Below are 15,756 nucleotides of genomic sequence, written 5' to 3'. Positions count from 1 at the left end.
CTGAAATCAATCTCGGGAAGGAAAGAGAAAATTGTATATTATGTATAGGACGAATCAGCGCGACGTCACTGCCACCCGAAAATGCGTAACCCCGCGGCAGTTCACTAGTATGAGTTGTGCCAAACAAACGTTAATATCTCAAAAAGTATACATCACATCGCTTATATTTTGACATTCTGAGTGAGAGCAGAAGTAGCTCAAGAGTTTAGATGTATAATATCTGCATCTGTCGTGTTAAAGTTGTGTGAACTGTCGCAGTTTTTAAATTGTAAACACGGTCAGCCGGCTAGAGTCAGACGCTCAAACTCAGGCTCCGTAGGGTTCCATTGCCGTTTCCACCCAGTGACGCGGTTTGTTTACCAAAATGCTGCTCGGCGGATCCCTCGTATATAATGACATAAATCAAATGTGTCAAAATCCTATACTGTATCAATGCAAGTATTTGTAATAAAATTCCTGTTATCCCTAATATATATATATATATATATATATATATATATATATATATATATATATATATACTGTATATATATAAAATAAATATATGGAAAATAGCTGCTGATACAGACATCATATTGTAAAAGAAAGAGAGGCTTCTGCCTGCAATACCCTGAGAATCATATTGTAGACTATAGTGTAGGTCTGTAGGAGCTCTGCACTCCAGCTCTCTCATCTGTTCACTCTATATAGAATTAGACCCCTTCTGCCATTTTCTGCTGCTCAGTGTGTGCGTGTGTGTGTGCGTGTGCGTGTGTGTGTGTGTGTGCATGCGTGCGTGCGTGCGTGCGTGCGTGCGTGCGTGCGTGCGTGCGTGTGTGTGCGTGCGTGCGCGTGTGTGTGCAATACCGTGATGGTAAAAGAAAAGTCTATAAATACTTTCTGTGTCCTCACTATGATGAAGAGTCTTTTGATGGATGCAATGTTACGGCAGAAAGGAACCAGTCGCTTCAGCGCAGATGGCTAAATATAAAGACCTTGAATAAAAACTGAAGATTAGTTGATTCCAAAGTGGTGCATTACAACAGTCTACAAACTTAAGGGAAATGTTTCTACCTTTGAAATAGAAAGTATGTAGCCTACTTTCTGCATTAAAAAAAAAAACGATTTTGTGGACCAGTTCTATCAAACGACAGAAATTAATTCTTAGTCTCCTCTGACCGCCTCTATTGAACATGATCAAATATTTAATGATGATTCATAATACATGAATTCTAAAATAGACTTTATATTAAGAACACGGTAGTGCTGTTACCCTTTGAATCAAGCCCATACCTTCAGGCGGTGTCTCGTCATAGACGCATGGTCCATGGGTCAGCATGGGCCAAATCCTCCCGTTCTCCCCATTCAGCAGAGTTAGCATTTAGCTGCTAGCCCAGCCCAGGCAGACAGGATCGGGGATTCAACGCCCGCAGTAAACGCACATCTGAACAGACATCTATGTACCTGCTCTTGAATCCCCAATCCTATAGTGTAGAGCCGCAGCACCTTCCGCTGGTGAGTCAGCCTATTGAGATACTGTATATGTGTGTCCCCCGCCCCCCCCCCCCCCACCGTCCATTCGTCCTCCTGACACAACGATACCGGAAGTAACGTTTTGTGGGCGTTCCCACACAGACCGACTGTATCTATGGTGTCCAATGTCTAGTGACAGAGGAAAGTGAAATTCAATCAGTCTAAATCCTACGTCAATCTATTTATTTGGTGGATTTCCCATAAAGCAGCAGGAATAGACTGCCATCCTGTAGCCTGAATCTCTTCCAATATGCACACTTTTTGCCAGACCCAGGGGGTCGGCCTACAGGAGGCTTTGTCTGTCGGTCGGTCGGTCTGTCGGTCTGTCCCTCTTTTCCTCCCCAGCCATTCAGGAACGCTTCAGATTTCAACCACCAGGGGCAACAGAGCAGGTCTGGACTTGCTACTATTTGAACCAGCAGTGAATGGGGACACTAACAAACGTTGAATTACCTTTAATTCAACTGGTTTAAACATGTGCCGTGTAACTGTACAGGATCTGTACTTGTTGTAATTGTGGTGCCTAGTTTGGTTCATTATTGGCCATTAGATCATATTAGATCATACTTATTTATTTATGGAATAGTTAAAAGAAAGACATGTCTAAATGTGGTCATTAACTACAGTACATTAGAGGGCAATAGAGGGCCCACAACACCTGAAGGTAATTTGTATAAATATCACCTACAGCCAACTGATTAATGAGATGGCAATCAATAGTATGACAGCAATTGATCATATTTACACAACCATAAACCCACAACACACTTGTAACATTCATGAGTTGAAAATGTTTTAGCCACTCAAATTGCATTGGGAAGCTGCGTTGGGCAGGTCAGGTGAGCAAGTAAAATCAATGAGGGTCTAATCAACAAGGGACAGGTGAATGTAATCAGACTGGAAGGTTTGCTGGTCTAGCCTATACACAAATCTACAACCAAATACCCCTATACACCCCCACCATGCTGTATTCCCATTTAATTCCAACAAAATGTTAATACGGCCTAAAATGATTTATACTTTTAACTTATAAAGTGGTTTGTAGGTGTGTTGCCTACTAGGAATTTGTTCCTTCTGGGTCTGGCAGAACCAGGTCTCCTGGTCTTGTTGACTTTTTCTGTCTTTTGGAGACCTTGCACGGTAATGTCAGATCACAAGCACTTTCTTCTAGGCTGTGTGGCTATGCTTGAACAGAGAAGATGCTGTTAATCCCCAAGGTGAAATGAACCTCTAGATGTCAAATTATTGGCGAGCTCAGGCTGAATCATCGTCCTCTCTTACAGCAACTGTAGTCCTTAATTCCGCAGTGGCTCCTAACGGTCCTATGAATTACCGCCAAACACATTTTTACAAATGTGCTTTCAATATCATACTTTTATTGAATTGAATGTATGCCAATAGCTCTATCTGCAGGACCTGCAGAATGCTCGAGAGCCAGGGATATTTTACATCAGGATACAAATCCCCATTTGATACTATTTTGTCCCAGGGACCCCCGTACTGGGAAATTTGTTGGTGATTTTGTCGAATTTTATCACTTTTATCTGGGGAGATAATAGCGGTGAGAGTTGAAATAAATTATTCTAATAGCTTTTCTCATACATTGCCCAATTGAATAAGTTCCAGTGGACTATGGTGAAATCAAACTATTCCTCATTTCGCCAGGGGGACCCCCTGGGGCCACCTCAAGGACCCCTTCGGGTTCCCCCCAGACCCCAATTTGAGAGAACCACTGCTCTAGATTTCAAATGGAGTCCAAGAATAGTCAGCTATCACCTCTCCACCACTGTCTTACTTTCACAAAGCCCCAGCCTAAAAATGATATTTCTAACACACCTACAAGGAAAATGACATAAGGCTCATTATTTCATTCCATGTTCCGTGGGCTCTATCTTCCCAAAAGCGCTATTTTAGCGTTTGCGCTCGTTTAACGCCGTGCGCAATGCAAATTGGGGGCGGACACAAGCGCATGCCTGTGATAACTGTACTGGGCATTGGCTGCCACAAGCTAAAGCAGGCGTTTCAGCGCTAAAATGTGGTGATAGATGGCATTATGCCATCGTCAGCAGCGCGCAATTACTTTGCGCTAAGAGCTTTGAAAAGGACCTCTTACGCGCAAATACCTCTCTGCGCTGGGTGCGCTGCACGGAGATTACCATTGCGCTCCCAGCGCAGAGAGGTATTTGCGCAGTGGAAAGTGGAATTCGTTTTGGATATGTCATTACGCACAGCCTTGCCACGCCAAGACATCAAATTATGCTGCTAAAATTGGGTATTAGGAGATAATTCAGTGAGGCAATCAACTATAACTCACTGAGAAACTTTTATCACATCGCAAAGAGTGAAATTAATTGAGAAAACTTGTAGACAATGGACATAGGCTATTTACCTTCATAAGCCGGAGGGTCGTTGGCACCATAGACGATCTGTCAATAAGCTCCCTCTGTCCTCGCACGAGTGAGTACACTCTATTACGCATGGAGATAATTACAGCATATTGCATGCCTCGCGCAAACAGCCATTGCGAGACGAGAATCTGATTGGTTTTGATTGACGTAATGCCCAGCCTTGCCTGGCCACGCCTGTGAATAATTCTGGTAGGGTAGTTAAGACCGCCCAAATCCCGTTTGCGCAGGCATTTCGGGGCGCAGATGATTTTGGCACGGCTCTAATTTGCGCTTGCGACAGGTGCCGTGAACGTTTCCACATGCCCGCCGAGAATTGCATCTCCAACATATTTCGGGGCTGTTTTAACTTAGAAATCAGGGAGGTCACGTCTACCAGACAATTATATCACTTTGAAACAGTTACATTTCTGTATAAATCATTACAAGTAGCTCCCGTGAGGTGGGGATGCTTTTTTTTTGCTGCTCGGCGGGGGAGCAAAACTCGGCAGAACACCTGGCGGACGGCGCAAACAGTGTGCAAAGCGCTATTAGGGGATAGCGCCTGTCGGAAGATAGAGCCCCATGCTTCAAGCACTAATTTTGACTTTGATTATTATTATTATTTTTAAGCTAGTGGTGCATCTCCAGGGCAGCTAATGTCAGAGGTTGACTTGCCTGCTCCTGAGTGGATGCTGGGAAGTTAAATTGCTCTACCCAAAGTGAAATCAGGATTTAATTGGCTCAAGCGTTTCAGAGATCCTTAAAGGTGTTTTCAAGCGCATTTAGTGCATCGTCCCACTTTACTTTGACCATCCTCACAGCGGGTGCACTAGGCCTACTTTTCTCGCTTCCCAAACACATCACGTTTTTGAGCTCCTTGCTCCTTTCAGCAGTGCACCAAGATGATCCACCTCCTACTTTGTGTATGCATGTTGTTGTTTTCGACACTCTTGTGTGTCTTGCTAATTTGTATGCTCATGCTAATTTGTACGTGAACAAGATTTGCCCGAGGGGAAAACCGAGCGGAAAAGGAAGAAATCATCTTTGGAATCTATTGTCGGCTTGTCGCTGCAGGCAGCTTTCAGTACCGCAGCACTCTGGTTTGGTGGGTGGTGGTGGTGAGGGGGGGGGGGTTGATTTTGTGGACTTACTGGTGGTGTTGTATCTGACACCGTAGAACATCTCTGGACAGGGCCGCGACACCATCTGCCCCGCGCTGCTCTTGGGCCAGCAGGTGCCGATGCCATCGATGGACGTGTCACAGTAGAGTCCCGGGACTGCAGAGTGGGGGACACGGATGTCAGACGCGGGACATACATACTCGGCATAGCTCATCATGGCTACATATAGCGTCGGTGCAATTCTCACAATGCTTCACAATGATCTTGGCAATGAATGGCGGAGCTGAATAAGCCATTTGTGTTCGCGGGCTTTAATGATTTACTCCGGCAGCGCTACTGAGCGTCGTCTCCTGTGGCACGACGCCAAGTCTATTTCCAGCCTCGCACTTATCTTTGATGTTACTCCTCCCTATAATCGGAGATGAGATCAAACTTGCTCCCCGTGTGGACTATATTCCACAACAACGTTGACTTTGTAGTAAACGGGGGCCGGAATCAGTTTTCCACACATCCCCGCTGCTCCACTGACCTGTGACATTGCTGGAGGTTTGGTTCCAGATGGCCAATGAATGCACTGCAATCCAGAGAGAGTCAAGTCAAGTTTATTTGTGTAGCCCTAGTTCACAAGCAGAGCGCTTCACAGAGAATGTGTCTGGCTAAATCTAGCTAAGCACTATCAGTAAACAGAGGTTTTCAAAGTGGGAGGAGGGGCCTCCCCAGGGATGCTCCAAGCAGTTTCAGGGGAGGCTCAGTATAAATGGAAGTGAAAATTGTTTGCATTACGTATTAAAAGGAGATCTCATATAATAGCCTAAATGTGTGTGATTGTGATTTGGTTAAAGAGATTTTTTTGAGTTTTCCCCACTTTCCCGGCGTCAGGAAATGCCTTCAGACAGACAATTTGTATTTGGTGTAGTCTGAAGTATGTCAACCAGAAATATTAGACTATCTTGGCACAATTATGGAGTATCTATGGGAACATAATCATGCTCCTATAGGCATCCAGGAATTGAGCGAGGGGGGCTCCGTTTTCCAAGCTTTGTCTGGGGGGGGGGGGGGGGGGGGGGGGTTGGGGCCCACAGTCTCAGACTTTGAAAACCCCTGATGGAGCATATAAAACAAGCACAGAAGAGAAGAGAGGGAGGGGGAGAAGAGTGGAGAAGAGTGGAGAGAGGAGAGAAGACAGAGTAATCCATCAATAACCTCCTGGATCCGTGTTGGAAGAGTTTAGACGAGGAGCGTACAGAGAACATCTCATTACACCCATGTTAACATCTACAGAGGGTGAACCTGAAAGGGCAAGGCTAAACACTGGTGACAGACCTTTCCCCAAGCAATAACCGGCCCACGGCGGACAATCTGAATGGAGACATGTGCCCTGAGGTCCGTGCTGCTATTGCTGCAATGGCTCAAGAAGATTGAGATAAATTGCCCTCATAAATCAGCTGCCACTGAGCTGTGTGGCAGCATGCTGATGTATGCTAATGCATGTTGTATGACTGTATTACAAGGGGCTTGAGATGCCTTCAACTTTAAAGTTATTCCCAAGGGGCGTAATGAAATGATTCCTATGTGTGTGTGTGTGTGTGTGTGTGTGTGTGTGTGTGTGTGTGTGTGTGTGTGTGTGTGCGTGCGTGCGTGCGTGCGTGCGTGCGTGCGTGCGTGCGTGCGTGCGTGCGTGCGTGCGTGTGTGCGTGTGCGTGTGTGTGTGTGCGTGTGTATGTGTGTATGTGTGTGTTCATAACAGGGTTTATGCGTAGGCTATTGTGGTGTGTGTGTGTGGTGTAGCCTACTGTGGTGTGTATGGTATATAGGTACTGTATATTACTGTACTTGTGAGGTCTACACAAACATTTGGCAATTACAAAAATATCTACTTTGAAGGGGTCTTTATTTCGAATGAGGGTTGGTTAGGTATTTAGTTTAGCGGTTAGGGTTAGTGGTTGTGCTGTGCATTTGTGCATGAGTGTGTGTGTGTGTGTGTGTGTGTGCGTGTGTGTGTGTGTGTGTGTGTGTGCGTGTGTGTGCGTGCGTGCGTGCGTGCGTGTGTGTGTGTGTGTGTGTGCACATATCCATATACACATTATGCAATACGTTTGTGTCTGTGAGTGATCGGTCAAGATGGATTATATTGGACACAATACTTCTTTTTGAAACCTGGTCACAGCTGTTGTGCTGTGGTAAGGAACAGCTGTTGTGCTGTGGTAAGGAACAGCTGGCGATGGCACTGGCACAAAGGAAATGTCCATGTGTTCCTGATGTTAGGGCTGGACTTACATGACACGTTCCCTGACACCATGTGTTGCTGATGTTAGGGCTGGACTTACCTGACACGTTCCCTGACAGCATAAGCAGAGCTTCACAGGTCAAATCTGCCAAAGACCCCGGTGGGAGAAGAAGGCTTACGATGGCCGACACCTGCAGACAGAGAAAAGGCTCAATGCTGATGCATAATTAACAGAGCTAATTCTCATATAATTGACAGGTGATAGTGATACGCATTGATTCAATGGCGGAGGGGCGGGGGTGGGGGTGGGGGTGTGTGTGGGGGGGTGTTTTTATTCTTTCTCACTGTGCTCATTTGATTCCTCCATGCGAGAGAAATTAAGTTCTACACGCAACCTCATGAAGCCCAAACAGCTGGCCTGTGACCCAGATGCTTGCAAGTGTTGCAACACATTTTTGTCAGCAATAGAGCAATCAACTATGCAACACAGTCTATGACAACTACAACATCTGAAGGAACAGTGGTACAAGTTGAGTTTAGGTTAGTTTAGATTTTTCTTTTTTTCTTTTATAAGAGAGAAAGAAGTTAGATCAAGAAGGGCCCAGATGGAGCCTGAAAAGGTGTGTCTGTAGTCTTTTCCGAAAAATCGGCAGTGATTCGGCCGTCCTGACCGAAGGTGGAAGCTCGTTCCACCATTGAGGTGCCAGGGACGAGAAGAGTCGCGAGCGGGATGAGCGACTTTTGAGCCCCCGTAGTGGAGGAGGGGCGAGGCGTCCTGCACTGGTGGAGGAGCGGAGGGAACGGTGAGAGATTTGGAGCCTGACCATAGATTGTAAGTACAGAGGGGCTGTCTGGTGTACTGCCCTGTAGGCCAGAACCAGTGTTTGGAGTGAGTTGGCAGGGATGCTTCATTGTCAAAAAGTGATGTTTATAACACATTTGAATAATGGAGACTACCTTGCAGCCAACGCCCAGTTGTTCACAGTGCACGCCCCTTTCCTTTGAGGTTGTATAACCCATTCATTGTTAGGCACGCCCTATTTCATTCACGCTCTCTCACCATTCACTCACAGTCTTCCACGCTACCTTCTCTGGCAATAGCCAATCTATTCCTGCCTGCTGAGCCTAACGGCCACCTAACGGGGCAGTATATCAGAATCCATGTGAAGCAGTTGTTTTCGCCCCGCCTCCTCCCCTGACCACCACCAACATCATGACTCCTGAAGAAATTTCTATCCTATTCATCGCTGACGCCCTCCTCTCATCATCTCAGGAGGAGCGTCATAATATCATGGAGTCATACGCCAAAATGAATTGTTGTTGTATCAAACTGATCAAACTTTCTACTAGTAGTCTCATTTATTGAAATACAGTGGTAATTACAATGTGCGCTGTCTGTTCCCTGCTCAAAATAAATACGATAAAAAAAAGTCCTATAGTTAATTGAATGGAAATCCTGGTGTTGGCCTTGGGCAGATGTGCATAACAACTCTTCTTGCCTCATGCAATGCCACTACCGGTAATTTGTCTATAATAATTTTCTCTGTCAACACTTTCATGTTCATGAATTCAAGGTTCAATTAAAAAAAAATCTGAAGTGACCTTGTTGCCTGCCGCAGAGTGATGTCATGTTAATTTGAATTATTTCAGTTAGCACATTGCAATATCAATCTTTATTTGCTGCCAAAACAGTATGTGTGTGCTTGTGCATCCGTGTGTGCCTGTGTGTGTGCGTGTGTGTGTGTGTGTGTGTGTGTGTGTGTGTGTGTGTGTGTGTGTGTGTGTGTGTGTGTGTGTGTGTGTGCGTGCGTGCGTGTGTGTCTGCACGGGCCTCAAATCTAGGCCCTAGCCCGGCCCATGCCGTACAAGTTCGGGCTTGAGTCCGAGGTGAGCCCGCCGGCTTGTCAGAATTCCAATTTCAATTCCAGACTAGATTACTGCAACAGCATCCTCTATGGCCTCCCTTCCACTGTCCTCCGTAAACTGCAATATGTCCAAAACTCAGTTGCCCGATTACTCACCCACTCCCGCTCCAGAGAACACATCACACCCATCCTCCAACATCTCCACTGGCTCCCCATTCAACACCGCATCCACTTCAAAATCCTGCTCATCACCTACAAAGCCCTCAATAATCTGGCCCCCTCTTACCTAACAGATCTCCTCCAGCGCCACTCCCCCACCCGCCGTCTCCGCTCTGCTGATGCCAACCTCCTCACCCCCATCACCAAAACCAAGCACCGCACCACGGGACACAGAGCCTTTGCCATCGCTGCCCCAACCCTCTGGAACTCTGCCCCTCAATATCAGAACCTCCGACTCACTCACCTCCTTCAAAACCCAACTCAAATCCCACCTCTTCAAAACAGCCTACAATATCTGACTTCTACCTCTAACCACCATTCCATTTCTGCAATCTATTGATTTGTATTTGTTTTCATTCTTGTTATTTAGTTCTGTTTACTGTATTATTTTTCTATGTATTGTAAACCGTCTTTGAGTTCCCCAGAAAAGCGCTATATAAAACTTATGTATTATTATTATTATTATTATTATTATTATTAATAATTCAATTTCAATTCAATTCCAAACAATAGAGCACTTCGAACACCACAATGTGTCAGTTCAAACATAAACAACAACAACAACAACAACAACAACAACAACAACAACAACAACAACAGCAACAAGAACAACAAAAAACAGGCAGACCCGAGATCCTAGCTAGTGATGTGAAAATGGGTCGGGCCCCCTCGGGCTCGGGCGAGAATGCAGGGTTCTAGCGTGTCGTGTGTGTAGACTGGAAGAGGAACATACCTCGAGTGTGGTGAAATGTACAAAAAATGGCATGAGCTTTTGAAGTCATTGCTATGATATGATTGGTTGCAGTACTGTAGCCTACTTAGTGTATGTGAGGAGAAGGCACTTGGGATATGCAACCAGACATTCAAATCATGCATCTTGCATTATTCTTGTTCTAGGCGTCTCATACTATAACTAAGCTTGTCAACCCAAAATGGGTCATCATGAGCTGTTTTTGGGTCTTAATGTGGCAAAAGTGCCGGTAGTGCTGTTTTCACTAGACTGGTTCCCGACCACGCTAAAGGTTATATTGACCCCATTCACATCCCAGGCCGAAATAAGAAGCTCAACCTCAGCAAGGACCTCTATTCAAGGTCTTTTTCGAAATGAGAACATCTGCTTCACACTGAAATGGAATGCTCCAAATTAATATTTCATCCCCTCACTTAGCAGAGATCGCCTGAATATGGATTTCTAAGAGCCTGGCGGGGAGATTTCTGTCCAATCCAGGGAGGTTGGCGACCCGAATGCCAATCAGAATAAAGTGAGTGGCACTGCATGCTACATGGCGTCACTCCTGTTGCCATAATACTAGAAAGCACTGATCCATACGAGCAGACAGCATCAGACAGACAACCTGCCACCGCCACTTTATGAGAGAGTGAAAAAGAAAAGACCAGAAGCCGTTTAATTTTCTTCTTTTATTTTAACGAACCTGCCTACTCTACTCTTTAAACTAGGTTAACTGTCTGTAGTAGACTTCTAATCAAGATGCACATAATGTAACCATCTGGCATTTTACTCTCCTGTAATCATTAGAAAATAATGGTCGCTAAAGCAATATTCCACTTAGTTTTAACATTGGGGTTATTCGGCACTCGACCGCCATGAAAACCACAATATAATCTAATAACAATTACCAAGTTCGGATGCAGCTGGACGAGTTTGGAACATTCGGATTTTACTTTAAGAGGGTCCCTCCTGACCAGTGGGCAAGCCCCACCCCCTTCCCTCTGATGATGCGGAAGTGAATTGAAAAGCTGTAGTTCCTCGAATGGCCACTAGGCATCGGGGGGCAGTAGGCATTCCATGTTAAAATGCCCGACTTTGTAACAGGATTAAACATCTTTCCAGTGAGGGGAGAAACACGGTTTTGGTCTATATAGCTAATTTCACCTTTTCATAACAACTGTAGGGGGGTCGTTTTTTATATAACTCGCCCGTTTGGAGTAAAATAGATGATAGAAAAGGGGGTGATTGACAGATCGCCTGTCCAGTGATCGCGCAGCTTGCCGATCACTGGACCAATAGCAGGCGGAGCTGCGGCTCTGGGCAACTCCCATCTCACATGAGGTGCGGAAGGACTCAACCCATTCCCTCCCACTCTGCTGATGAAAAATCAAGATGGTGACACCCACCGTTTGAACTCTGCCAGGAAAACTAAATTGAATGGGATACCTATGTCCATATTATTTATGTCTATGGTCCTGATGTCTATATGTTTATGGGGTCCTAGTGTGGTGGTGGTGGTGGTAGTAGGGTAACAGTTCTACGGCTGACAAGAAGGCCACAGAGACAGTCATCAACACAGCCCAGAATATCACATCTAGTTCCCTTTAGCCTGCGGATAAGATCCTGCATCTTAAAGGACCCATCTCACCCTGCCCATCCCTTGCTTGTCCTTCTGCCCTCAGGAAAGCTCTACAGGTCCCTCAAGATGAACAAACAGTTTCTACCCCAAAGCCACACTCTGCACTGACAGTGCCCCAACTAATATTTATCCTGTACGATACCTCAGTGCAATACTGATATTTACTGTCTCTCTGCAATACTGATATTTACTCTGTGCAACACTGATATTGATTCTGTGGAATATCCCATTTCTTATTCAGTATCAGTAGAATACATAAGGCTGCGTGCGTAGGCAGGTGTATGAGTGTGTGAGTGTGTGGACGTGAGTGCAGCTGTGTGAGTCAACAGTTTTTCATTCTTCTCGCTTTTTATTGTTAGTTTTTATCTTGTATAAGCGCACCTGAATTCCGTATGCCCCCAGTACAATGACAATATGCCCCCAGTACAATGACAATATGCCCCCAGTACAATGACAATATGCCCCCAGTACAATGACAATATGCCCCCAGTACAATGACAATATGCCCCCAGTACAATGACAATAGTGGAATTATGTTCTATTCTACTTCACATTCATTTGAATGAGGCCACAAAAACAGCCTGAAACATTTAACACGTTTGTGTGAACCGTTTCAGCAACAGATCCTGCAGCTACTGTGATTTTCGAATGACTGTCGGTCCAATGTTTTAAAAGATGATTTTGCCGACTAGCATTTTCATTGATCGAAGAGAACATAGCAGAGGGATAGGCCGACCATTGGGAGAGCTATAGGTCCTGTTTGGGAGTCCGGATCTGCCTTTATTTTTTGACTTGTTCTTGTAAAATATGAATGGTGAATGAGGACAGACCCAGGATCTTCGTCTGGTGTTTGTTTTCTTCTTCTTCTTCTTCTTCTTTTCCGATTCTCCTCCCATTTTTCTCCCCAACTCTTGCGGACACCCTGACGTCACGCAGCCAGACGTGGGGGTAAACAACAAGTCTCTGAACCTGGACGTGGTCTGAGCTTCGGTTTTTAATCAATTCTGCTTAATTTCACATGTTGACTTTATACATTTTGATTTAAGATATTTGACCGTTTCTGGTGATTCGAAGGCAAAGACATACGAGAGAAAACCTGCCCTGGTCGGCCTTGAATGATGACTATATATATATATGCCTATACAAGACTCCTGCAATCCAGCGTCACGTAGCAACAACATGCCGGAAGTTGACTGCTGTCCCACTTATTGCTCCACCCCCTCTGCCCCTCTGGGGAGAGTTGTAGACTAGCACCATGCTCCCTCCGATACATGTGCAGTTGCCAGCCGCTTCTTTTCACCTGACAGCAATGGGTTTCACCGGCGGGGCGTGGCGCGTTGGAGGATCACGCTATTCCCCCCCAGTTCCCCTCCCCCCGAACAGGCGCCCCGACCGACCAGAGCAGGCTCCAGTGCAGCGACCAGGACTTATACCCTTAATCCGGCTTCCCGCCCGCAGATGGCTGTATGGGCACCCGACCAAGCCGGAGGTTAACACGGGGGTTTCGAACCTGTGACCCTTGTGTTGGTATAGGCTGCACTACCCGGACGCCCCGTGCTTTGTCATCTTAAAAGTGGGATCTGGTGTGGGAAATGTTCACAAACGTGTTAAATGTCAGTTTTCAGGCTATTTTCATGACATCATTCGTAAGCCTCATTCATGACCTCGTTCATGTTACTCTATACGGTGTAAATGCACATTCATACCTGATGATTACGACACACTAGTGTATCCAGTCACATCACATAAGATGCTACAGTGCCCAAAGACATGGTTCCCTGCTTCCTTTGCACGCTCGGTGAGTCTGGCCAGGTATCTGCCCACCTCCTTCCAAATGAGCTGAACCAGCAGCCGCCATGTAAACTGATGACTCAAGCCTGTAATTCTGTTAAAGTGATTTGAGACTGCGACGCTTTGCATAAGATTAGGTCTAGTATTTCCAGCGAAGCCTCACCTTTGACCTCAGCAGGCATGCGTGTGCTGCTGCCTTAAATCACAACATTGGGAACACGACGTGAATAGAAAGTAGGGGGGTTTCAAATGGCCACAGAGGATTCTTGACTATTCTTAGTGCTATAGCTTTCTCCCGTGCACAATGGGTAGGAGGTAAGATGCTTTACCTCAGGCCTTCATAACATCACTAAGCAGAGATATGTCTCTTGAGTGCACAAACCACATGGCTATTGCTTGTGGTGGCTCTCCATTTTGCTAAAATAAGAAGTGTATTGATCTTGGAAAATCTTCTTTCCCCCCCATGAGATAATTTGACTGGTAAGTTAATACATCAAATCAATATGTTTGTTGCTTTTATTTATGTCTTGAGTAGAGCTGCAACGATTAATCCATTGATCGATTAGTTGTCAACTATTAATCACCAGGCTATTTTGATAATCGATTAATGGGTTTGAATCGTTTTTTTTTTTATCTTAAAAAAAGATGAAGTGAAAATTCTCTGATTCCAGCTTCTTAAATGTGAATATTTTCTGGTTTCTTTCTTTGCTCCTCTATGACAGTAAACTGACTTTGGGTTGTGGACAAAACAACGACATTTGAGGATGTCACGTTGGAGTTTGTGAAACATGTTTTTTCGCCATTTCCTGACATTATAAGCTATATATAGACCAAACAACTAATCGATTAATGAGGAAATAATCAACCGATTAATCGACAATGAAGATAATCGTTAGTTAAAATATTAGTTTTACACGTGCAGTCAGACTGCTCTTGCTGCATTCACTGTTTTAATCTCAGTGTCCCAAATCTGGGCTTTTCAGCATCAGCATTTAGAGGAAGGATGTGTGCCCTTAGTCCCAGATGGGAAATAAACTGCTTTCTCATGCCATCTTAACCTTAAGTACTGGGCCATAGTTCAGTGTTTACTATAACAAATCAAAAGTAGGATAAGCATTATAGGCTTCTGCATGTATATTTCAAGGAAATATGATATTCATGTGTTTCAGATTGTGCATGAAGATGATGAGCAACGTGGGGATGGGGCGTCCAAAAATGGCAAAGGCTTGCATTTCTGTGGTTCAATCCTTTTAGCTGAGGGAAAGGCTTTTTGTTTTTAATGGAACATTTTAAATGAAGATGGGGCAAATAGACAAAACATCTGGATGTGATGATATATGTTAAATAGGCTGCACCCCCCCCCCCCCCCCCCCCGTTACTTCTATCTGAAGTCCGTGGAAGTCTGCCTATCATAACCAAACAACAATTTGTTCATTATTTCCTTGATTATTTGTAAAAGCCGTTGAAGGGAAGATGGGCTGGTAGGCTATAATAGGAGCCAGTGGTCAGCAGCCTATGCGCAAAAGGCACAGATCTCAACTTACCTCCACCAGAAAGATGCACATGCGACGCATTTTCCAGACCCTTTTTCACATAACTCTCTCAGGAGTGTCACAAAAAAACGTCTTCTCATTCAAACCCTGTCCATCATCATGACTTGATCACATCTTTCACCAATATCTTTTCATCCGCCTCGCTGCGATTCATTCAGCAGACTCCAGTGAAGCCATCCTTTGAGTTTTAGTCGCGACAACACAGTTGTTGGAAGATTCCAATTCTATGTTTTTGGAAGATACACTGAATTGTTGAGTCAACAGTGAACGCTCGTAGCCAGCCAAACGCAATTCATTGCTCCCGTCTCCAATTGCTCTCTCTCTCCAGATAGTCGGCCACGAAGAAGAGCTGTTCCAAAACAGTATGATGTAGAATCTGAGCTTGCCGCCTAGCTGTGAGCACAGCAGCAGCGTCTCTTCAGGTGATGCACTGTCCTGTCCTTTCCATTCGGGTCGGTTTCTCATAAATACTCAAAGGAAGTCGGTCCGCGCTGCAGTTTGTATTACAGGATTGGAACCCAAAACCATATTAGAGACGCGCGCCTTTAGATGGACACGTATACACTTCAACGCTGGTCCAGCTCCAAAACTCCTTTTACATCCTTGGTTACTGCTCCTCTCCTCCGCTTGTCTAACCCTAAAGTGACTGGTGAAGCTGCATGGAGTCCGAGATGGAGCCTCAATGCACCGCCCACACGGGGTGTTCGGCTAC

The 15,756-nt window shown here is 45.2% G+C and overlaps 1 protein-coding gene across 1 annotated transcript in view; it reads right to left on the bottom strand.

Annotated features, from left to right (window-relative positions):
• Window positions 1-15,134, bottom strand: part of crhr1 (corticotropin releasing hormone receptor 1) — a gene marked incomplete at its 3' end in the record, with an annotated part of 49,520 nt that extends 34,386 nt beyond the window's left edge. The window contains exons 1-4 of the mRNA XM_083635138.1: window positions 15,036-15,134; window positions 7,348-7,438; window positions 5,550-5,594; window positions 5,051-5,176 (exon numbers count right to left, since the gene is read on the bottom strand). Coding sequence (XP_083491264.1) covers window positions 5,051-5,176; window positions 5,550-5,594; window positions 7,348-7,438; window positions 15,036-15,065 — 292 coding nt within the window. The 5' untranslated portion in view covers window positions 15,066-15,134. The remainder of the gene's footprint in view (window positions 1-5,050; window positions 5,177-5,549; window positions 5,595-7,347; window positions 7,439-15,035) is intronic.
• Between the last annotated feature and the right edge of the window lie 622 nt (window positions 15,135-15,756).

This window comes from Poromitra crassiceps (assembly GCF_964638095.1).
Source record: "Poromitra crassiceps genome assembly, chromosome: 4".
Classification (NCBI taxonomy): Eukaryota; Metazoa; Chordata; class Actinopteri; order Beryciformes; family Melamphaidae; genus Poromitra; species Poromitra crassiceps.
Note: the sequence above shows the minus strand (reverse complement) of the source record. Positions and strands in the feature narration are given on the sequence as shown.